At 47.8% G+C, this 25,129-nt stretch overlaps 1 protein-coding gene across 3 annotated transcripts in view; it reads left to right on the top strand.

Moving 5' to 3' along the window:
• ZFHX3 (zinc finger homeobox 3) overlaps nt 1-25,129 on the top strand; it is a 233,148-nt gene that overhangs the window by 118,155 nt on the left and 89,864 nt on the right. For all 3 annotated transcript variants that reach the window (XM_035724976.1, XM_027617570.2, XM_027617571.2), the window contains one exon: nt 18,119-18,350. In XM_035724976.1, coding sequence (XP_035580869.1) covers nt 18,119-18,350 — 232 coding nt within the window. The remainder of the gene's footprint in view (nt 1-18,118; nt 18,351-25,129) is intronic.

Raw genomic sequence — 25,129 nt, 5'->3', positions numbered from 1 at the left:
AGGTAAACTGATTGCACCCTCACATTCGGCAAGCTGTAATTAGGAAGGTAAGTTTTCCAAAGGAAAAAGATGTTACTTTCTAAATCCAAATGTAAATGACTTGGATTATCCGTGTCACTGAGCGCTTCATTCATGCAGATAATTGAGAATTGACAGTGTCCTTTTCCCTCAATTACTTCCTGATAGTTCCATGTGTTACAATGTGAGAAACCTGGAGCTGTTTTTAAATAGCTATGTTAATGTCCTCATTAGTTTTACCTTTTTCTACCAATTAACAAATAATAACTCCTTGGCAGAATTAAGTTGGCTTCCCCTATGAAGCCACATCCATCCTGAGCTCCCTTACGGTGCGAGTCTGGTGTTGTATAGTGAGCACCTCCCAAAACAGGCGCTCTTTTTCAGGGGTATCTTTATATACTGGGTTGGTCGCAAGTGGCACAGTATGGCGTGACCCGTGCTGAACCAGGACTAGAAGGCCTGGGGCCAGCTTCCCTGGCCCTCACACCACAGCCACCCGCTCTGGTACACGTGGCACAGCCCCGGCACCTACAGGGGCCAGGCATGTGTTGTAAATGGGGGGGGGGGGGCCGACGCTGGCTTGCACAGCGCCTGTCCCATCTTACCCAGATAATTGTTGAGCTGAGGGAACGCGGAGCCAGTACAAACAGATATTCCTTCGTCTTTTTTTTTGTTTGTTTGTTTAAAAAGAGCTTAAAAAAACCCCTCAGTTGTGTGGGAAACTCACAGATTTTACAGTGCTAACCGTTAACGAAGAATTCTTTTAAAACTCTAAGAGTTACATAGTCCATACGTTTAGGCTCCCCCTGTTCCTGCCATTTTGCTTTCTCTGATTTAACTCTCCCCTCTGTCCAAGGCGAAGAAAGACGTCTGCCTCCCCTTAATTTCACAAGGTGGTGGTGAGAATCACTTGAACTGACGAAAGGCCAAACCCTTTGAAATCTACACAGGGCTAGATACATGGAGATGGTGTTATTAGCAAACACTTAAATATTTTATTTTTCTAAATCCAGACTTCCTGGCCGCTCATTGTTGGATGTCAAGATCATGGCTAGCATTCTCCTTTCCAGAGATGCTCAGGAAGTAAGAGCAGGATGTGCAGGAAGGTACACAGGGATGGGACTGACCTCATTTTTTCTCCTTCTAGTTTCACTCCCTTGCTTTTCAAACCTGCATTATTTTCAGCTACTAGAGGGCACACGGAAGAAGCCTACCACCCTTTTGTTGTTGTTAGTAACTCCACCATTAGGTTAGTTAAAAGTTACTCAGTTACAGGTGTTGTTTAGTTCTGAATAAATGGATAACCCTCACTTACTCACGCGGCCTTATTCACCATGTTTATAGAAGGAGATGCAGAATTTGAGAAGGAGTGCCACGGATAGAGAACATACTTGCACGCAAGTTCTTACGTTCGAAAGCATGAAAACAAGGGGTGAAGTTTAATTGTTCCGGAGTCATTTCATAATTCCCAGTTAAATGGTACTTGAGTTACTGTTGATCTTCAGTTTGAAACTGCTTATTTTAATATCAAGTTTGCAAGCCTTGCTCTTACTGTGTTTTGACAAGTTGCAAGGAACTTACTTTGCTCAACAAAGTGTGTGTGTATATGTTTCCTCTCCCCTCTTCTTTCATATTCCAAATGAGTAAATTTTTCACACTGTTTTTCATCAGGGGTCAGCACATCACTGCCAGAGGAGGGGATCCGGCCGGCCACTGGTTTTTATAAATAAAGTTTTATTGGAACACAGCCATGCATGTTATTTTTCCTATTGCCCATTACCACTTTTGTGCTTTGAGAGCCCGGTTCAGCAGTTGCAGCAGAGGCCGTATGGCCCTCCAGGCCTAAAATAGTTACCATCCAGTTACTTACAGATTGCTGGTCTGGATGATAGAAACATGTCTTTTAAGAGGTGGTATTTTTCTGAGATCTGGGGAAGCCATGGACTAGAAAAATCATTCTATCCCAATGCAGTTGTTGTCAGCTCACTTGGCTCTGGTTTATTTCTGTGATCTTAAGAATTTGCTTATTAGATGTTGAATGCAATGACCCTGGTTTCATGGTAACTAAACCTGCCTCAGCTTCTCGCTAATGTACTGCTAGTCATTTTATTCAGTAGACTGAGTAGCTTTCAGCGTTTCTATGGGAAGGACACTGCTCCTTAGTGGCTATGTTCAGCCTTCAGTTTAGCTAAAATCTGAATGCTTTCTCAACCTGAAACAGTGGGTATTATTCTAAATGTTAAGTAATATAGCTCTCTACAAAGACAAAGTGCTTCCTGGTCATTATTAGCTGTGCACCATCGTCATTCCTCACAATAATGCCACAAAGTAGGTTCTTAGTATTGCCATCCAGATTTTATCACTGAAGCAGGAAAGAAGGGTGACTTGCTGAAGGTCATAGAATAACAAAGCCTACTGGTAATTTGTGTCATCTCATGAGTCATGTTAGCGCTGGGGAACGCAGCTGGGACCAGCAGTACTCACACCCAGAGGCAAGCCTGTCCTCCTAACAGGTTCTTCCCCCTGAAAATCCCATGATTTCATTAGTGAGGTAAGTGAACAGGCGATCAAGTAATTAATTCATCTTTGTGTGGACCTCGGACCCCAATGAAATCCGCTGGTACGGAAGACTTTCTGAGTCTTCAGGTGCCCCTTCCCACCAGTTCTTTCTCATCACCTGACCACTTTTTAAAAAAAACTTTTGCTTGGCCACTTTTGAAGTCCATTCACACTGCTTCACTCCCTGGAGTCTCACGGCCCCTCATTGTGAGGTTGGTGTTACTCCATTTCACCGTCGAAGAGAGAACTTAGTGTCAGAGCCCCCTCTCCTCTGCAAGGCTCCTGACTCATGCCCATTTCCTTGCTACAGAATAACCTGACTCTTGTGTGTCCAGTAGGAGGGTACATAGTCTCTGTCCTCAGGAACTTTCCAGTCTCATTGGAGAAGAGGCCACATACGTTACGTACGTTATGCTGATAACTACCATCTAAGGTGTCAGTGGGAAAAGATGTGCTGAGAGATTAAGCCTTTGAGTTCAGAGGAGAAAGGATCCCTGTAGACAGAAACAGGGTGGGAGATGGGATGTTCAGAAAGGCTGAGCTGGAATGGAAGTGTGTACAGGAGGACGGAATGGCACGAACCAACCCCCACCTGCCACCCCAGCACGCACGCGCGCGTGCGCACACACACACACACGAGAGAGAGAGAGAGAGACCACTGAGGGACCGAGGAGGGGACAAGGGTGGTACAAGGGAGTGGTGGGCGAAAAGCTCTGTAGTGGATGACCTTTCTTAGGGACAGAGAATGATGAAAATAATGTTTAGAGATTAATCATCCCTTCATTGTTATTTGAGGAAACCAGAAACAGGAACGTGGACAGATGGGGAAGGAATGAATCCAAAGCTGAAAGACCACTAAAGACCATAAAAATACAGGTTTTACCAGAAACTGGGACTGACTGTCGGTTCCTTTGGCTTCATGTATTTATAATGTAATCTGGAAAGGTCATTGAGAAATTGACGTTTTAAAGACAAGCCTTTAAAATACCCACTAAAAAGTATCTGTAGTCTCTATTAATACTTGCAGAGCAGGTTTCTGGATTTGAGATTCCAAAGATGTCACCTGCCAGTTGCTGTGGTCAGTTGGCCTCATCTTAACACCATCTCCCCGGGAAGAAAGCACTGGCAGGTTTGTGTCCAGATGTCACCATGCACTAGAAGCATAAGAGCCACGGATGTGCATAACGCCTGCCACAGCATCCCAGTGCCCTGAGCTGGAAATCTTAGCAAACTTCTTGCTTACCTTACCTCCAGCCTTCTCTAAACCCTGCCATTTTGCTCAAAGAAATGTTCCCAGTTGGCCGGTGTTTTAAATGCAGTTTTCTGGAGCTTGAATTTTACTGAGGAAAATGCCACCTGGTTCTCTAGCAGGATTTGTAAACCGTCGTCTGTTTGGGATAAAATTGTTGTCCCCAGCAAATCTTTTATTGGGGTTTCTTCCCATTTCCTCACAGGTTGCTGGGCCCTCTGAAACAATGAACTTGGTGACTCTAAGAGGAGGATGTTTTGGTCAATGTGGACTGGCTGATGAAAAACGTCCTTGTATTTTACCATTTAAAATAAGCTTGAAAAAAAAAAATCTCTCTGACTGGCCTCCCAGCCACATTCCGTTGGGAGCTTGAGAGCAGAACCGAGAGGCTGTGTCTCCCACCACATGGCTTGGAACCTCTCTGGGGATGGTCTCTTGTAAGCTGGGCTGGCAGCCAGTGAGCAGGCTGGGGATCCCGGAGTTTGGGCATAAACCAGAAAGGGAAAGCAGCCCATCTAAGCCCAGGTGGAGAATGTTCCCCTCGTCACAGGTCTGGGAGTTCAGGAAATACATGGAAGCAAACGTAACCTGTTATTTTAAGGGAATGACGAGAATCGAGGGTCTGCGCAGGCGTGGTTCTCAGCAGCGGTCAGTCGTGGACGAGGATGGGGAGTTGGGGAAGAAAATAAAGATGAGCCCATGTGTCTATGTTAAAAAAAAAAAAAAAGAAAGGAAAAGAAAAGTCCTCATCCCGACTTTCCCAACCTGGAGACAGTCCAGCTGCTCAGCGAATGTCCCCGGAGCTCCCAGGCAGCCCATGGAGCCGTCTCTTTCAGGGGTCTGCACGCGGTCCCCCCTTGCCGTTGGCTCTTGGAGACGCTGCACGTTTAGAACTCAAATACGTGCTAAATTGTTTTTATCTGCAAAGGTGTGGTGGACGCGGCCAACTCCTCTGCGGAGTCCCGACGGCTTGAGTTCCATCCCAACCCTGGGGAGGCATCTGTGGAGTTGGCTCTCTGTCCCTGTTCTCTGTGATCTTCTTCTAGATGGTTGTCCGCACCCCCAAGTCCGGCAGGTGTCAGTTTAATCGCAAGCGAGCTCTCGTGAAAGAGCCTGCCGGTATCAAAGCCGTGTAACTACCTAGACGCAGTGGAGGGATAGAATGATGGTGACCAACTAAGTTGTCTTCCGGCCAGGGGACACTTTGGCCATGTCGGAGCAGGGGAATAGAAGCACCTCTGCGATTCATATACTGATAAGTCACTGAGTAGAACCATTTATGGTAATCATATCCTGCCATAAAATCTTATTTGGGCAAGCAGTAAATATTAGCAAACGTGCTTACCCTCTCAGTCCCAGCCTCCTGTCTCGGTCATCAAGGAATGTAGGGCCCACGTGGAAACCAAGTGAGCGCTGTGCCTGGAAGTGATTTGTGGTACATGCGGGTGGGGATCCCCTCCTGCTACAGGACCCCGGAGGTGTGGAGGCAAGAATTCTAACTTGGGTATGATAGGGAAAGATGTCCAGGTAGGGGTGGCTGCTACTCACCCGCAGAGCTGGGCAGATTTCAGCAAGTAGAGGGGGTGGTTCGAGAAGGTTTCCAGTCAGGAAAAGCCACTGAGACCAGAGACTAGAAAGAGTAGGGTTGGGGGGGTGGGGTACAGTGGGAAGTGCCAGGAGGCTAATTTTATGTCAGGTGTGGAATGGAGTGGTGGATGGAAAGGCTGAGGTGGATGGAGGGAGGGAGTCTGGACTAGATTAGAAAGGTTGGCAAGCTCAAGACCAGGAGTAACCATGAAGCATTAGAGGATTTTTCTCATTTGTTCAGACTTTCGGCCAACGATTTTCAGATCAGGAGCCGTGCTGAGACAGAAAGGTGCAGCTTAGGCTCCCAGCCTGTGAGTTGCTGTGCATGGGGCAGCAGAGAAACAAGGTGTGGTTTGTAACCCAGTAAGATAAGGAGCACATGGAACTTGGGGAGTGCTGGGCCTTTACACAAAAGAGGAATCTGATTTTTCCAGCTGTATATTTATTTTCTTCTCTTCTGCTCATCCTGATATCTTTATAAAGACCCGGTTTATTTTCATTTTACTTCATTCATATTATGGGACTGTTGACTTTTGCAATTCAGTGGTATGGCCCATTCCATGATCTTTCCCCACTAATAAAATGAACTTTTCATAAGGGCCTCATTCCTTTGGTGTCATTACTCCCAGAGGCTTTGCATTCTGGAGCAGGTGGGTGGTGGGTTCTGATCCAAACCTCAGGGAAGGTGTAGGTTTCCAGCTACATCTTAGACACTGAACTGTTACTGATCGAGAAAACACCAGCTTGCTAATTCTCTGCAGTTTTGTAGGTCATCACTGCTTGAACCTGCCTTGCCTAACTCACCCTTGAAGAGAGTGACCTTCAGATGGGCTTGCGTGGGAAGCATTCGGAGAGCTTATTAAAACCGAGTTTTCTGGGCCCACCCCCAGACTCTTGAGGGTCTAGGTGTGGTCTGAAGGGGCTTCTAGGGAGTACTGATGCTGTTGGTCCAGGGGCTACACTTTTGAGCACCCCTTCTGGGAAACCCAGCCACTGGGAAGAGTAACTGCTGTATTCTGGCTGAGACCTTCCCTTAGTGTGCTCTTTCTCAAGGACTTACACAAGGGGCCACTCTTCACAACCAGTCAGCGAGAACAAACGTGAAGCCACGTGGTGGCTTTCGAGGGAGGGAAGATAGCTCTTGAGCGCCCCGTGGAGCCCTCCAGATGATCCTTTTGAGAACTCAGACTCCCATAGTGCCTCTGCTATTCGCAGAGGGTGCTGGGCCATGCGAAATGGGATCCCAGACTCTTGACTTCCCACCCCTTCTTCTGTGAGGGAACAACCATTCTCAAGACCAAGACTTGACCTCAGAAACCAGTGTCGGCTGCGAGGTGTAGCAGTTTTGTTCTTGTCCCTCTTCAGCTCCTGACCCTTCCAGTATGGCTGTCAGACTTCAGGATTCAGCCATGTCTTTGTTCTCTCCTGCTGCTTGGTGTTGGGATCCTTCTGTGAGAGGCCTCCCCTTGTGATCTGGAAGTGGTGTTGGGGAGATGAGGGTGCTAATATTCAGTGACAACCAAGGGAGGCCAGCAGACACCCAGAGATACTCCAGCCCTATGAGTGCTCCCAGTCTTTGAGCTCATGCCCATTGGAATGATTAATTGATGTCCTCCACTCTTCTGGACAATTAAGGAAAGCAGAAGAAGGAGGGAAAAGTCTTCAGTTAGACCTAATTTGGCACCATATTGTTTTCTGTTAATCTATTTTGTTTTCTGTCCGTCTGTCCCAAGGGACGGATGCCTTGCTGCTTGCTGAAGCATGCATAACTAATGTCCTCATTAAGGGCTGATCTGTTTATCAGGGCCATGCGAGGAAGCCGGCCTGCCAAACCTAGGCACAAGCTGGGGGCTGTTACCTCCCTCTGGGCCTTAGCCCCACCTCATTAAGTTGGTCCGGGCTATTGATTGGGAGCCTGTGTTTGGAAGAGTCTTACTTACTCCATGCATTATCTTGACAGATTGATCAGACCTGATTGAGAACCTCTTAAAGGAACGAACAGCTGTAATGGGAAAGTTGGACTCTGTCATCCGTTAGGATGATTCTGGGAGCAAGAAGAACAAGGCTGACATCTTGGAGCAATTGTATTTACAATTAACATGGCTGAAAACGATTGCCTCTATTGATCCCCCCTTCCTGCAATTACAGCCCCATTGTTTACATTCCAGCACTTCAGTTATAAAAAGGAAATTCAATAATTATTGCATTATTTAAAGTTAAAGTGCCACAGAGTTTGCTGGCTACGCTTGCTGGTTGATTTAACGTTCAGTAAAATCCATGCTGAGCTCTCCATCTTGAGGCCGAACAATATCGGCTTTTAATGAGACCTAAAAAGGGGGGGAAGGAGTGCAAAACCTGGTGCACTGGGTGTTTGTCTGGGTTATTTATGGGGGGAACCCGAAAGCAGGGCAGAGAAACCAGCCGTGTCATTGTTGGCAAAACTATTTCCCCTCCGGCCACGTGGCTATCCTCTTCACAGCCGGCCATCCCCGGGCCTCTCGGCTCAGACTCAGCTCAACTTCCTCAAAGAGCCATTTCTCTCTCCTCCCTCTCTCGGTCCCTTGTCACCCTCTTGCCAGGGTCACCATCTTTTTCAGCCTTCAGCAAAATCCGTGGAACTTAAGGAGAAAGGGTCAAATGCCTTAGTAGCCACGATGATCGACAGCAAAGGCATTTGTTTAGAGGGAATTTGTGTCCCCTGCCTTGTCATCTTCCCGTTGTCTCTCTCAAGGGAAAAATGAAGCAAAGACTGAAGCACCTCTTAGAAGGAAGAAGCCAGCCCTGTGTGTGCTCACTGCCCCCCACACCCTGGTCCATCTCATGCTGGCTGCCTGTGGTCTCCTCTCATAACGAAGGTGATGAGGGTATTTGTCCACAAGTCATGGGCGCTCAAGACAAGCCTCCAGGTTTGAGCGCCAAATTCCTGCTCTCAGCAGCAACAGCTAGAAAGTTCAAGAGCATGGGAGTGATTTTAAAGACGATTTTATTTTTCTCATACTTGGTTGAAATTCTTTCGTGGGCTCTGTTCCAGCCAGACATCTGGACAGGTGTGCTCAGCAGGATGCAGAGCTCATGAGGAAAAAGTGATGCCTCATGCTTCGCCATCAAGAGTCACTCTTTCAGCGACAGCCCCGGGAAATTTCAGAGTGCAGGTGCAGAAGGGGCGAGAGAGATGAATAGGGCCAATTCCTACTTTTATGAAGTATCTGGAGCATGCCAGTAGCAGGCAAAAGCTTCCGTGTGACTTTTCCATTGAAGAGGTGACTTATTGTGTGCCGGCATCGTGCGCGTGATCTATCTCTTGCGGTTTGCTAGAATCTGAAACACTCCTTGGGAAAAGGCGGGTGCAGAGATTTTAGACTCTGGAAATTTTTCTTCTTACAGGGTCTCGGTCTTGTGGCCATTGCTGTCCAGAGCAGTGGCTCTCGGAATGTGGTCCCAGATGAGCAGGCTCAGCATCTCCCCAGAGGTTGTTAGAAATGCAGATTCTTGATCCCTACCACAGAGCAGGTGAATCCAAAACCCTGGGGTGCCCTCCCCATCCTGGCATAACTCACCCTCAGGTGCTTCTGGTGCGCGCTCCAGTTACAGAACCACTGAGCTAGAACACCGTCCGCATCATTAACAACCACGCCTGCCGGGTTGTACCTGCCAGTCAGGAGTGAGGAAGCAGAACCCGGACCCAGGGTAGAAAGATGATGGCTGGGCCAAATACTTGGGTAGTCCTTCACATCCTCCAAAGGATTTGCACATTTGTTTTCTCTTGTGGTTTTGAAAATTGCCTCCGAGGAAGACAGGGCAAGTATAAACATCTTCATTTTACAGACGAAGTAACACACCTGTTTTGACCACCGGGCATGTGTTGTCTCTGCTATGTTGACTGTCATGGGACTGGAGATCGAAATAAATCCTTCAGAGCGGATTTAGGGCATCAGGGAGGTGTCTGTGAGCCATTCCTGCTGGGTTTTCCTTCCTTCAGCTGGCCTTCACCTGGGATGTTGGCAGACATGGTAAAGAACATGGTTCTGGGTTTTCATTATGCCAACACCCTGATGGGCGTATGGTTCTGGGGCAAGGACATGGGCTTGAGGTGTGGGTCCTGGCTCTGCCTGCAGCAGCAGCAGCATGACTTTGGGCAAGTGACTTAAAATAAAAATTAAGCACCTCTTACAAGGAAGAAGTTGGTCCTATGTGTGTTCAGCGTCCCCACCATGTTATAATTTCTATATATCACAGTTTTCTTTATTGTCAGCTAGGGATTCCTCTTTGAGGTTGGGGGGTGTGTGTCCCAGGGAGTGTGGGGCAGGCAGGGTTGGTTGTAAGGAGAGAAATGTCAAACAGGTAAATTCAGTAAATTCATTTCTGTTCCTAATCGCAAACCTTAACTCGTTTGAAAAGTAATGGTAAGACTAGCCTTATTATAAAGGCTAACCACGCATCAGGCACCGGCTTAAGCACTTCCTATGAATTATTCTTATCCTATTGAATCCTCCCAGCAGCGCTCTGCCTGAGTTCTTTTATTGTCCCAGTTTTGCATGTGAGTAAACGGAGACCCCACAGTGTATGTAACTTGCCCCGGGTAGCACGGTTAGGGTTTTCCACTGGGCTGCCTCAATCCGGAGTGCACCTTAAACCTCCATTATTGGCAGCATATTGGCATGAAGTTGAAGGAGGACACCCTAGAGTGGCATGTAGATGGCAGCCCTTATTTTTATTTGGGATTTGTTATCTGTGAGAACTGGAAAGTAGTGCTAGGAAAGAAATGCATCATAATAAGTGGGGAAGGTTACTGTAACCAGTGTCTTAGCCTAGCGAAGGAGTCATTTTCAGATCCTAGGAGCTTTTGGTAGGTTCTGGAGGGTGGTCAGTTTGATGTTAGCCTTGTGGGACCCACTTTGTGATTTCACCCACCACATACCTCCTTCAGCTTCTGAGCTCTGTGTGTAGATGCTCGTTTGACCCTCAGGGAAACTAGCCCTCATTTGGCTTACATATGACCACATGCTCTGATGGGCCCCTTCCTTTGGGAGAACCCCTACATACCTGGTAAGCTCCCTCTCCTTTCTGGAGTTTCCCTAACAGAGGGGAATGAAATCTAGTACGGGAAGGCATCAGCATTCCACAAGAGACCATATTTGGATTTCTTGTTGTTAGTTTCCTTTGAGGATGTGCTGTATGTCTCTCAAGGAAATACTGGTATTGAGACTTCTGAATCAGGAGATGTCATTCAGGAAAGGGAAAAGACGCAGGGATGGGAAGTCTCGCCTTCGGCCTTGGAGCTCAGATACAGAGAGTGAACACTCATGGCTTGTCCAGGGCAGAAGGAGTCTGGCCTAGAAACCAGAAAATAGGTCAGAGTCACGTTAAATGGATTGATCTAAGGGAACATTTTTACTTCCTTTCACTTTCTCTTATAAATCATGGTTGGGGCTTGTATCTCATGGTGTCTGCAGGGCTCCGACAGTGAAGTAGGACTAAATTAGCATGTGCCAAGGATGAGGGCATGAGTGGGTGAAAAGCCAACATTAAACAGAAAATACATATATATTTAGGTTGACCTTCTGGAAGCTTTCCTAGGAATGTGACGTTAAGTTTGAAACTGTAACACAACCACTGATTAAAAAATTAACTGCCTCCATTCCCGGTCGCATTGCACCTGCAACGATTTATTTTTTTTAAGCATCCAAGGTGAATTACCTGGGTGTGGGGAATCTCATATTCCAGAGCGCCCCTGCGGTCAGCGCCGTGGAGCTAGGCGGCTGTGGACTTGGCATCAAGCCCCAGCTTCCAGTCCTGTCTCGCCCATGCTCCGTGAGACCTTGCGGGGAGTCACATGACCTCTCCCGAGTTTTGGGTGTCTCCAAGGACAGGAGCCAAAGGCTACCTGCCTCATGGGGATGGGCTGTAAGGAGAAGAGAACAAGTCGCTGTGGGTGTCTTCTCAGCGCTAAATGTCATGAACGGGCACAGCATCCACTTACACCTTCGTTATTTCATCTCATGATGTGGGGAGTTAGTAAACTAACTCTGGACCCTCATCTTCCCATTCCTTCTCACTGGAAGTGCTGAGGATGGTTATAGTCCTTGCCCAGAGGGCAGAAGCTGGGGCCCCTGGCAGGCTGTGGTTCATAATTTCCCCTCCAGAGGCCCGATGTGAGAGTGGCTGCCTCCATCTGGGGCCTCCGTTTTATGGACTGGGGGGGCCCTTCCACCTGCCCTTGGCTGGATGCACTTCAGATGCACCTCAACAGGTGTCTTGGGGTTCATTCTGCATGCCCGCTGTGGGGCTTCTTCTCTGCTCAGCAGGAGGCGGCTGGTAGCCCCTAGGGTAGCCCATTTGCTCGGAGGAGTGCCCGAGAGCTGCTTTGCCCCATGCATCACAGAGCTTCACTTGCCCGAGGAGTGGAGCTGCGTTGTGTGCATGGGAAAGTGTGAGGGGGTAGGTGAGGGTGTGTTGATAGTAACAGGTGTTCTTCCCCTTAGGAAGCTTCATTATGAGTCCTGTGTGTTTTCTTTTGTGAATGTGTGCGTGTGTGTGAATGTACTTTGTCCATTTCTACTTTAAAGGGAAGGCTTTGACAAAACCTGATCAATATTTTGCATTCCATGCATGAAGAACCAGATGTTAGAAGTTTCTATCACTGGGGAGGAGGAAGGAGTGGGGCCCTGCCAGATTTACAGAAATCAATGTTCTCTGACAGAAGTTGGTTAGTTTTCCTGGGAAACAAGTAATAGGAACACATTTTTTTGATTTTCACGATGAATTATTTTCTAACAAGAGCCCTCTTTTCCTCCCTTTGACTTCCAGTTGTTGGCCAGGGTGAATGAGCGCAACATATTAATGGGGTCGAATGCTACAAAGTAACGCGGGTTGGCTTCTTTTCTCTCCTTTCTTTTTTAATTATTAATTTGCTTTTTGCTCTTGGATTTACGTGCCAGGCTCATTATCGGAGGTGCTTCTTATTACGGCGAGGGCTTTTCCTCTCTTGAGTTTTCTCCTCCCCCACCCCCAACATGCCAGACCCAGAAGGGAGGTTGGGGGGCATTAGATGTTTCCATGTCTGGGGCACAGGAGTGTCACCTTCCAGCTAAACCCAGATGGGACAAGCATTTTAAAAGAGCCCCAGCAAGATCAGAAAGAGGTTCGGGAAGAGGTCCCTGAGCAATACGAGTGAATCCACACTCCCTTGTTCTCGGTATAAAGTACTGGCCACCAGTATGTGTTGAGTCAAGTTCCAGGTTGCTCACGGTGAGGACAGTCTGTTACCTGCCACATGGAGGTAATTTGGAGAAGTTGGAGATCGTTGGGCTCTTCTCCTTCCATGAATGAGTCAAACTGGATACTTATTTCCTTCTTAGAGGTCAGTGTACTTCTTTGAGTCTTCAGAAAGTAAATCGTATTGCCAAGTGTGGAAGTCTCTCTCTCTGGAAAGGACTGTATGTTTGCAGTTCATATACCCCAGTGTTCTGCAAGCACTTTTTAAACCAGCCGGTGACATTGAGGAAAATCACGGGAACCCTTAGGCAGGTTCAAGGGGTCATAGGGCCCTGGCCCCAGTGGGTTGGGGTAGACCTCAGTTGCCACCGTTCTTTAGCTAAGTCTATTTTTCTTTCTTGATTTATTAGTTGGTTGTGTGTCTTCATCATTATTAGTTTGTGGATAGAGGGCAGTTTTTCTTGAGTAAGCCCGTGATTTTCACGGGTCCAGCTGGTATAGTCTCGCAAGGATATTCAAGCCAAAGGGATGCCCTCCTCACATCCCTTTGGCATGTCCTCCAAGTCACCAGTGTCACGGTCTTAATCATCTGCAGGTTAAGGCCCTGGGGTAGGGCGTGTTCTGTGTGTGTGTGTGTGTGTGTGTGTGTGTGTGTTAGCACCGTGTGGGATGGGTTGCAGACACTTAGAAGGGAATCAGAACCAAACCTTGCCCACTGGGCATAGCAGCCGGTTTTCTTGGGGTCCATGTGAACCAAATCATGCGTGCCAGACAGCACACTTGGGCACAGTTGAAGTTGTTGCTTTGTTTCCTTTTTCAAGCCGTACACCCAGCCTGATCAAAGTAAGCAGCTAAGAGTCTTGAATGCAGAGTAAAGAGAAGTGGAAAAAGGAAAGTAAAACCTGGGTCCCCCTCCCCCAAAATGGGAGGGCTCTGTGGTAGAAGGGGTGAGGGTTGGGGAGTTGAGGATTTGTGTGGGAGAAAAATGTCCTGCCTGGCGAGAAGAGCAAGAATTCTGAAAGGAGGCAGCTCCTTTATTGAGTGTTCCACTGGGACTTGTGCCTTGGTGGATTCTTCATATATTACAGTGAATTTAATTAAATACATTGGGATCCCAATTGAGGGTATTCTAATTAGCTGGGTCAGGAACAAATTAGACTTTCTCCTTCTCCAAATGAAAACATCTACTCTCTTCTGCAGGGAAAGCATGTCCTTGGCTGACTGGCTTGCCCTGGTGGAGTCCCCATTGGCCTCTCCGGTCCCAGGCCCTCTGCTGCTTCTGATGGGGCAGGTTCCCCGCGTGGAATCCTGGGCATAGAGCCAGTGCCACTGGAGGGAGAGGGCATCTGGCCAGCAGGTCGGGGCGTTGACCAGCTTAAGACCTGGGAAACAACCAGATGGTGTGGAGAAGGTCACAGAGGGCAGGACCCTAACTGCTAGCTTTGGGTCCCTGTTGGCTCCAGGTTGGACAGCTTGAGAGGTACTGAGTGAGAACTTGTAAAATTTGGTTAAGAACAGGATCTTTGACACGCAGGTAGACTCAGGTTGTGAGCCTAATTTGGGGTTGGGAATGTAACCTTTATAAGCAGGTGTTTCCTGACAACCAAAAAATGGTTTATTCTGGACTTTTTTTTCTTTTTTTTTCTTTCCTTTTTTTTTAGTGTGTTAAAGAATGAGCCTGGAGTTCAAAAGCCAGCTTGGAATTTTGAATTGAGGCTTTTGTGCAAGCCTGTAAGAGAAGACTAAATATTCCCTAGACCAGGATCAGGGGAGGAGGCCTTGGCTCTGTTCACCTCGTTTCCTCTACCGTTTGTGGCATGTGTCCATTTCCCTTCCAAAATGGGTCTCAAATGGCAGACAGAAGAACTCCTCGTGGCATAAGAGATTGCCATTGGCCACCATGAGTGCAAGTGTAGAATGGTTTTGGAACGTTTTCATCGTACTGTTTTTAAATCAGGAGTTCCCCAGTATGATGTTCATGACAATTGAGGATTTATATAGTTCTGTTACCCAAGAGCCCATGGATTTGAGGACAAAAGACTTTTGACATCTCAACTCCCATCTAACTCCTTTTTGGCCATGTTAATCCTCTCTTCTGGCTCAGAGATTGGAAACTCCAGCCATTTGGAAAGGAACCTTCATATCCATATTAAAATTTTATGTTTAAGATTCAGTGCCTTATTGCAAGGAAATCCTGTCTCACAGGAAGGTAATGGGAATTTGGGGGTAAAGCTCTAGTGATTCCTGTTCTGATTTCATAGTTGATAATATTACCGAAATCCCTTGATAATACTTATTGCTTTGGATTCCATGGCTGTTTTCTCCGTTATCTTGTATTTCATCAGTTGTTGTTGAAACTAATAAATGTAATTCTTTTGGTCTCAGTGAGCCAACACAATGGTACACATTTCCTTGTACGGGCTCTTGTAAAGTTTCCTGCTCCTTAATCCCAAGCCAAACCCTTGCTCCCAGGAGTATCTTAGGCCACTTTCTGGCATTTTGGGGGGGGGGCACTTTGTGGAGAGGTCGGGGAGAATGAACATGGGCAAGCTCATCCCTTTCCTTGATGTCTAGCCCACTAGACCCTCCTCTTCCCCAGGCTTGCAGCCTCAGGAAAACAGGGCTTTGGTGCATTCCATCCTCCTGAAATCCTCTGCAAGGAGCCTTGTCTCAGACCAGGCAAACGGGGGATAAACCGTTAAAAAAAAAAAAAATCAGCTCAAATTTATTTCAAGGAAAGTAGCTTTTTTTTTTTTTAAATTATGTTTATCACCATACATTACATCATTAGTTTGTGATGTAGTGTTCCATGATTCATTGTTTGTGCATAACACCCAGTGCTCCACGCAGAACGTGCCCTCTTTAATACCCATCACCAGGCTAACCCATCCCCCCACCCCCCTCCCCTCTAGAACCCTCAGTTTGTTTTTCAGAGTCCATCGTCTCTCATGGTTCATCTCCCCCTCCCAATTTCCCCCCTCATTCTTCCCTTCCTGCTATCTTCTTTTTTTTAACATATAATGTATTATTTGTTTCAGAGGTACAGATCTGTGATTCAACAGTCTTGCACAATTCACAGCGCTCACCATAGCGCATACCCTACCCAACGTCTATCACCCAGCCACCCCATCCACCCCGCAGCACTCCAGCAACCCTCAGTTTGTTTCCTGAGATTACCAATTCCTCATATCGGTGAGGTCATATGATACATGTCTTTCTCTGATTGACTTATTTCGCTCAGCGTAATACCCTCTAGTTCCATCCACGTCGTTGCAAATGGCAAGATTTCACTCCTTTTGATGGCTGCATAATATTCCATTGTATATATAGAGCACATCTTCTTTATCCATTCATCTGTCGATGGACATCTTGGCTCTTTCCACAGTTTGGCTATTGTGGACATTGCTGCTATAAACATCAGGGTGCGTGTACCCCTTCGGAAAAGTAGCTTTTTATTATCAGTCGTTATAGTTGCCTTACCAATTAACATTGAGCTCGGGTTCTTCACACCCCTTCCGGTTGAGAAATTGTTCTAGGTTGGCTGTTCCTGGTTGGGGTATCGTGTTGTTGCAAAGCTCTGCTCCTGAGTGTGTCACATCACCCGTTTGGGGCGAAAGAAGGGATTGTTCTCTGTTGGTAACTATGAAGCCCTTCCCATTTTTACCTATACCTTGGCCTCAGAGCAAGAGTTATTATGGATTGGTTTAGCCAGTTTACATGATTGAGAACCTGGGCCTCCTCCCTCCCCTCCCCCACAATGATTTATCTGCAACATTGGTGCATTCATATTTCCTCTTGCAGTAAGGCTCAAACGTGCTTCCAGAATTTTCATCCTTTTCCAGTGAGCAAAATATATACCCATCAGCACCTGAGCCTCAGAGCTGTGTCATTTGATAGGAAGTGCTGGTAGGGCCACTCCGGTATTTTTAATATTGGGTGGAGTGCAGGGCACTCTGACTGCTCTGCCTTCTCAGGGTCTCAGATTATAATCTGGATAAGAAGGCTGTCCAATCAGGATGAGCAACAGTTTTCAAGACGTGGGCCCTGAATGGGACAAGCGCAGGTCAGAAAGGAGAGGGACAACACAGATTATTTCCAAGGCATCTGTTGTGTCTTCTGTGTAGGTCCTTGGACCAGGCTCTGGGGTTCTGGGGATGTGGGTGCAGAGAAAGGGGGTAATAATGTAAGCACATAAAACACATGATCTGAGTTTCCTCCTCCAAAAGGATGCTGGGGGATAGGAGACCTTGGTTCTGGTTCTCTCTCTGTCTCCCACTAACTAGCTGGGTAACCTTGGATCCTTGACTTAAGTTTTCTGGAATTGTTTCCCCTGCTTTATGTGCAGTCAATGGAAAAATTCCCTCTTCTCCTAAAATGGGTCATTTGTAATGAAGGACATATCCTTTCTATACTAGGAGCATGTCACTTCCCCAGTGGTTAGTGAACAGGGCCCATAGCTTTCATCATCTTCTCAGAGAGGCACGAAAAGTTTGTGGATTTTGTCCTTGGATAATCTCTGATTCTCCTCCTGCACACAGAAGTCTGGGGTCCACTAGCTGCTTCCATGACCTCTCCTGTCCTTGCTCCCCTCACTTGAATCCTGTGTGTGCCTGTTGTCTGCCACCTTTGGGTCCTTCTTGTTCTGGAATCGGTACTGTATCTACACAAACACAAGGAAGGGTGTAATTTTGACCATCTGATGCACTACAGCCAAATGACCTTCAGATGTTGACAGGGAACCAGTCTGGAGAAGTTTATTTTTCTGTCATTTTTTTTGTTTTTTAATCCAAAGGAAAATCTAATTTTAGTTTCTCCACATAGACTGTGGTTCTAAGTATAAAAACTTGACCTGTCATTCCTGTGAAAAAGCCAGACGGCAGCTTTGGCCTTGTGTTAGTGACCTGGGATTCGGTACAGGGAGGATGACCCTTTGGCGGTCACCTAAAGCAGGGTTTGGCTAACTTTTTCGGCAAAAGGGCTAGATAGTAATAGCTGAGGCTTTGTGGGACAGGCCGTCTCCCTTGCAGCGACTCAAACTCTGGTGCTTTGAAAGCAGAGACTACGCAGATGCGCGGAGGTGGCTGTGTTCGGTTAAAACTTCATTTACAAAAATAGGCAGCAGGTTGGGTTTGGCCTGCGAGCCACTGTTTGCCAGCCCTCGTCTAAGTAAAGCAGGACTCTCTGGAGGGTGGTGGGGGGGGGGCTTTGATCATCGTGCCGGGAAGACCCGGGTGGCATGGGGAGGGTCCGATCCGTCAGCAGCAGCCCTGTGAAAAGCCACGGGGGGGGGGGGGCGTGGGGGGGGCTGGGGAACGCGAGTCCGCCGGCTGCTGGTCCTTGGAGGGAGGTGCGCTGGAGGCGACGGACCCCCCCCCTCGGAGGGGTCTCAGCGCGGGGCTGCAGCCGGTCCGGGGTGGGCGCGCGGGGCAGTGGCAGTGGCGGGCTCCGAGGGGCTTACCCACAGCGTGTCCCGCTCCTCTGTCCTCGCAGCACCTGCAGCAGCACGAGAGCGGAGTGGAGGGCGAGAGCTGCTCCTACCACTGCGTACTGTGCAACTACTCCACCAAGGCCAAGCTCAACCTCCTCCAGCACGTGCGCTCCATGAAGCACCAGCGCAGCGAGAGCCTGCGCAAGCTGCAGCGGCTGCAGAAGGGCCTCCCAGAGGAGGACGAGGACCTGGGGCAGATCTTCACCATCCGCAGGTGCCCCTCCACCGAGCCGGGTGAGTGGTCTTGCGGGCCCGGGAGGCCGGGGGTGGGGGGCAGCCTGTGGCTGGCCGCTGCCGGTTCTCGTGCCTGTCCCCGACACAGGGGACCCTTGTGTTCCGGGGGGAACATGGCGAGCATCCTTACCTTTTTTTTTAAACCAAAGAAACTCAGCACCGCTTTTCTTCAGGTGTCACGGGCCGCTTCCCAGGGAACAGGACACCTGGAGATGCTTTGTCCTCTGTCCCCCAGTTCCTCTGGTTCTAGACTCCGCGTTCAGTGTGTTGCTTCGGAGGGACATAAAGCAAATGCTAAATGATCTCAGGCCCGGTGGTAAGAGTGGGCGGTTTGTGGCCCCAGGATTGAACTTCCGAGAGGATCCCATACAGCCAGCGCTTGGTGTAAACGTGTTCACTGGGGGTCGAGGGTGGCTCTGCGAGTCATGGCCCCGCGCCGCCTGCTTGTCTGCCAAGGGTCGGGGCCTTCCGGGGGGACCTCGCCACTTTCTGCCCCCGCCCCGGTCCTGTCCTCCTGCCGCAGGCGCCTCGTTCCAGTCCACGCCCCAGCTCCCCATAGCCTGTCTCCCCGCCATCATCAGACCACCCTCAGAGGCCACCATGGATGTTGGATTTACCCAATCCAGTAGCTACCTGCTAGGCCGCCTTCTTTTCTTTCTGTGGTCTCTGGAAGTATCGCCCAGCCCCATCCCGCACCTCCCTTCCCTGGGCCCCCGGCCTGTGTTTCTCTCTTGTCCTCCTGCTTTTCATGAGCATCCTTCCATGCCTGTCCCTGGCTCGCGGTCCGCAGTCTGCCCCACATGCTAACGTCAGCTGGGCATTAGGCCCTGGCCTTTGGCTCCCGGGCTTTTAAAGCTTTGCTCTCCCGGCGTTACCAGATGCCGTCACGTAGCTCCCTGGATTTCTCCTTGGTGCCACGGCATAGACTCTGAGCTCACCACTGTCCTCTCCAGACTTATTCTCCTGGTGGCATGCTGTTAAACCGGCCGGCCACACCGGAGACTCAGGGCTTTCCTTCATCCGCCCATCACCCGCTGCACCGTTTGCCACCGAGCTGTAGTGGCCCAGTGGGGTTTTTCATCTTAATTTTACCAAATTTCACATTTTTATAGTTTCTAAAGGCAACAAGTTACAGAAATGTAATGAAAAAATGGCGTGACCCTCCCTCTCCCACATACCCTTGCCCAGAGCAATAGCTTTCAACTTCCACTTGTTTCTTTTGCTACTCTTGTTATTTCCGTATTTCTCAACGTGCTTCTACTACCGTTTCTTTCTTTCTTTCTTTCTTTTTTTTATGTTTTAGACATTCCCTGTTGGCTTTCTACTCTGAAAGGTGAGGATTTCACTAGTACACCATTCTACAAATCACACACTCCTCCTCACACACATCCTACCCACAGACTAACACACAGACGCCCCAAACTCCATACACGCACATACACACACACGCCATCCTTCCACCCCCCCCACCGTACTCCCCAGCCGCCCCTGCATCCCCAGTCTTCCCCTCCCTCCGTCTTCCATGATGATTAAATAATAATTTGGGGTTATATTAATATTCAGTGTTTTCGTTATTCTGACTCTATAAATATTAATCACCGCTGAGCCATGTAGAGTTTTATAATTTCATTTACCTTCTTGTACAACTTTTTATTTTCTAGGTACTAGAAATGATTAATTCATGGCTAGCCCTCTGCCAGAGTAGACATTTCCTAATCTCTGAAGGCCCTGCCAGATCAGTTGCTCTCTCAGCTTCGTTCTTTCCTGGAGGTGTCCCTCCTGACCCCTGTGCCCCCTGCCCTGCCCCCATCCCACAGCTGCTCCTTTGCTCTTTTTTTTTTTTTTTTCCAAGTAAATGAAACGACCGGATATCCGGAAGTGGGAGACTATGTCCTCCCTGCTGGAGTAGCTGAGGTTTCATTATCACCATGGAAAGGCCAGTCTTCCTGGCAGGCTGGGTGAATCATTTCTTCGGGAACCAGGTTCATTTCTTGGGTACCAGGATAATTTTCGTCACCTCTGGGTCATTGCAAAACTGTCCTTTCCCGTTTGATTTTCAAATGCCCCTGCTGGTTAAAGTTCACGTGTCGTAATCTCCGGGGCTTCTGCTTGGTGTGTGTGCACATCTCTCCGTGTGTGTGCTCTCAGGAGCGGGGGATGAGACCGGCGCCCACAGACCCATCTGTCCCCTTGTGCCATCTGGCTGTGGGGGTCCCCGTCCTCCACATTTTGGCCTCTGTGTGATCCTGCCGTTCCCATTATTTTGCTGTAAAGTCGTTTTACAGGATTCTCCTTCCTCCACCCAGACCTATTTATTTCAGGGTTGGGTTTTCCGTTGTTGTTGTTTTTAAATTTTTTTTTCTTTTTCTTTTTTCTTTCTTTCTCTTTCTTTCTTTCTTTCTTTTTTTTTTTTTTTGCCAGCTCTGCACACATCATTGTTTTAATCTTCTGTTAAAAGCTGGTCCCTTTCGCCCTTCAATTCTTTCTTTCACTCTACTCAGAATTCCCTTTTTATTAATGAGGTGCCCCAAACTAAATAGTGTACAGCTGCCATTTCACCCGGGGTCTATGGACTGGAACAAACAGTTCCCTGTTTTATAATGTAATACTTCTATTTATGCAGTCCGCTCTGGAATTGCTTTCTTACACCATTGCCTTCTGGGTTTCTCTCGTTTAATGCGTATTAGGAGTTATTTTTCCCCCTGAAGTGTATGAGCAACTTTAGTCTAGATGATAGACTTCCTTTCTGTATTTCAAAATCCTTTTGTATTGTCTTTGGCCTGAAGTCATGTTTTTGCTCTCCACCCTCCTCCCTCCCCACCCTGCGCCCTCCTCCCACTCGAGCTCCAGCTACGTCCCTACTCCTCAGTCATGACAGAAGGACAAATTATTAGGTAATATTCACACTGACATTAAAAGTAACTGGGTGCCCTTTCAGAAACCCCTTTATGACAACTCATCTTAAAATATATCCTCCCTCCCCCGAGGGATTGGCTTTTAACTTCTTGAAAGAATGTTTTTTAAGAAAAGGGACATTGTGGACCTCACAGAATGAAGACACCGAAGGTCATCAACTTCAAATTTATCAACAGAGACTTGATCCTATATTCCTGGTTTTCTCTTCTCTCACGTAAGGGTCAGGACATTAATCTTCAGCGGGAAACGTCGTTCGTGTGGCGTAAGGAATAGCCTCGGGGAGTCTTTGAGCACCTTTTGGGGACTCTGCTTGTTCTGACTGTGAGCTGCATGTAACTGGTGTGCTGTTTAGAGTTTTCTCTACTGGCCTCCTGTCAACATCTCGTTAAAGGACGGTGGTCTTTCTTCCCTCCTCTCCTCCTCTGCTGTCCACGCACCAGAAAGTTTTACAGCAGAAATCCCTTTCTTTTCTTCTCTGAGCTCCGTCTGCTGTCCCCTTCTGCAGGTACCCAGACTTCCCTTGCTGCGGCTGGTGGAGAGAACACTAGAAGAGTTTCTTCCCGATGGTGGACAAACACAGCCTTTCAAATTTTACCTGTTCCCTTAAGTCAGTATGTTTTCCAGTCAGTCCAGCTTACTGCATAGTCTGCCAACCCAGGTGAATTTGGAAGTATGGAGAAGGAAACACTGGAGGTCTCCGCTGCCCTTCACCTCTTTGTGGTCGTGGTCAGGGTTCACCCCTGTCACCGATCATGTAACCCCCAGAGAGGCCTCATGGCCAGACATAAACCATCTAGGTCCTGCCCTGCACCAGAGGGCCAAGTCTCGGTTGTTGGAGGTGCGCTCATAATTAGGCTACTGTCCCCTACGTGGTCCTGCGTGGGGTTAAGCTTTACCCTTACGTCGGTGGGTGAGCCACGTCCTGTATTGTATCATCTTTAACCCAGTGTGACAGTTTTGTGGTTATGCTTGCCACCCTCACCCCCACAGTAGAGAGGCAGACAGACAGACAGACAGACACACAGTGGGCCTTCCCATTTAAAAAACGACTTGGAAATACACAGCTCAGAGCAGAGGGAGTAACTTAAACAGGTGAGGTCTCCCTCCACCTCCCAGTCTCCCCTGGCCTGGTTGTGTGGTTGTTGACTTGAGTGTATGTTCTGCAAGACCAAGTAGTGTCTGGACTTTGTTGCGATTTGGTCTTCTCATTTTATCCGCACAAGCAGGTAGAGGTAGAGAAAGCCCGTTGTTAGGTGCTGACACACTGGGTTATGTCTCTCAGTTCCTGTCACTGGCTGTTTACTTCCCCTTAGTTGACCAGGAGCTCTTGAAAGATGGAAAGCGCTCATAGGTGGGTCATGTGTAGGATCGGCTTCCCTCTTTGCTTATTAAAAAGGCATTTCTGGCTCCCAGGTAAAACTGTAGTTAATTTCACTCTATCGGTGCCCCAAGCTTCAAGGAGACAAAGAGGCCCTTTGTGCTCCTGCTGTCCGCCTGCCTTCTCCTCTTCCTCCTCTTCCGTGTTTTTCAGTCTCACCCTTGCCTTCACTACTTTTTCCTTCACATAGTCCTAGATCTCCAAACTTTGCCGAGATGTAATTGAACGGTTCTTGATCGCATGCCGACTGTGTACAAGACTGTGTGTGAGCGGGGGACGCTGCTGACGTCTCCTCTCATCTCTCCATGCGGATTCCCTGGTCGAGATGCCAGCCCAGGCATTCGAGGTGATCAGATGATGACTCAGATTACAGAGGACACAACTGTTGGGAGTCTAAGAGAATATTTTGTTTGGGGCGGAAGCTGGCATCCCCCTTTACTGACCCATCTTTGGCGCTCAAGGTCGTGAATTCCTGGGGTCAGAAGGCAGGGGCCGGCCAAGTGATGACGGGGATCTGGTGACAACCCGTACTGAAACACTCACTGGCTTCCCTTGATGGATTATTTTTTCAAATCAACTTTCAGGAAGGTTTGCTGAACTCCTATAGCTTAAGAGAGTAAGAAAATGTTCTCTCTTCAACTGTCTCATTTTGTTCTGTTTTTATTTTTCTAAAATTGGCATAAGGCTGCCCTTCATACTAAGTATGAAGTATATCTTTTTTTTTTCATAAGTAGCTGAATTATATGCAATTTTAGTGTAATTTTCCCCATAGCACTGATACATGTTACGGCCAGTTCTGTAATTCTGAAGCATTGTTTTTGTGAAACCAAACAGCAATGTTCTTTCTTTTTCCCTTTTTGCTGTGTCTTGTTGATGGGACTTGGGGAAGGCACAGGGACAACATATTTCTAACTAAAGACGTTGCACGTAAAAGCACATCAAACACATTGGAGTGAAATTTAAAGCACTTATGGAGGAGTGGAGAAAATGTGACTTTATCTGTCTTAAATATATTCTCTGATAAGGACTGTATAGACAATAGGATTGTAAACTTCAGTGTGCTTTTGGGAAAGATGCTTTACAACACATGGATAAAGAGAGATCATGATGGATCAGCACGAAGGAGAGTATGATATTGTTAAAGGAAAAAATGGACTTTATGGCGTAATGTGATTTGGTTCTGTTCATTTGATTACCTTGCTTCTCTTTTTGAAAAGTATTTTTCTTAAAGCTTTGGCTTTGAAATAAACAAAAGTTTGTAATTCAGGTCTCTGGCTGCTTCAGGGGTGGGATCTACTTCTGTGGAGTCTGATAGAGCGTCAGGCACATGGCAAGAGCTCACTTATCCATGGTGCTTGTAGATAAAGACACCAGTGCAGTTACTCACAGTATACCAAGGAGTAAGTCTTGGTTGTCTTTTGTTCATGGAGATAGTTTGCTGTTTGTCACTGGAAAGCATCTGTAGTTTGATTACTGTCTGATTCTCTTGCATTTTGCATCTACGTGGAAAGGACAGGAGGAGTTCTTAGGGTGTACACGGTCTTGTTTTTCTGTTGGAACAGAGTTCCTGATTTGCCTTAATTAGTCCTCTAACAATCTACAAAGGTCAGCGCCAATTGCCTGTTCATTTACATTTGTAATTGTGATGGCTTCTGATTACATATTCCTCGTCTCAGTCCTTCCTCTAAGTATATGCTAGTGTGTCCTCCCCTCTCCTTCCTCGCATACCTCCCCCCCCCACACCCGCCAGACCAGTGTGGAAGCCAAGGATCTGACTCTTCAGACAAGAAACCTTTGTGGTGACGGCCCAGCCTGCTCTCGAACTTCAGTGTCTGTTACGGAAAGGCATCTTTGAGAGGCTGTTGCTTCTAAGTTAGGAATATAATGAAGCCAGAGTCAGGGAAATTACGTTGATACCAGGCAAGAAATCTGAGAGCCATTATCTTGGAGCCTTCTTGAACTGGGTAATTAAGGGCAATTAAACTTTTCTGTTTGCTCTCTGCAAAATAAGCTAATGATCTGGTCTGTTGGAAGGTGAACACGTGCAAAGCCCAGTTTCGCTGCTCTCCTGTGCTCCTGGTCTGGAAGGGTCTCTCTAAAGAGGATGGGACATCACCATAGTAGTCGCCTGGGCAGTGGGTCCAGAGCCTCCAACCTCCCGTGTCATCTATTTCTTCTCTGTCTTCTCCAGGAGACACTAACATCCACACCAAGACACTGACCTTTTTAGAAATTATTCAAAACCTATTCTAGATCTGCCATTCACTAGTTGATTTGTTTTTATGGAATGTTCAAAGCTTCTAGGGATGTGTTTATTTGTCTTACTTCAGTATAAACCACTGGAGCACACGTTGCCCCGGACAGCGGGCTGTCCCTGTGGCTGCACACTGCTGGACCGGTTAGCCTTGCTCTTGGTTGGTGGCTCTCAGTTGTCCTGCATCCCGTCCTCTTGGGTAGGTAGCAGTGTGTGCCCTCACGGCCACCC

Source organism: Zalophus californianus, chromosome 17 (genome assembly GCF_009762305.2).
Source record: "Zalophus californianus isolate mZalCal1 chromosome 17, mZalCal1.pri.v2, whole genome shotgun sequence".
In the NCBI taxonomy this organism is placed as follows: domain Eukaryota; kingdom Metazoa; phylum Chordata; class Mammalia; order Carnivora; family Otariidae; genus Zalophus; species Zalophus californianus.
The sequence above is the reverse complement of the archived record's forward strand: the minus strand, read 5'-3'. Positions and strand labels throughout refer to the sequence as shown.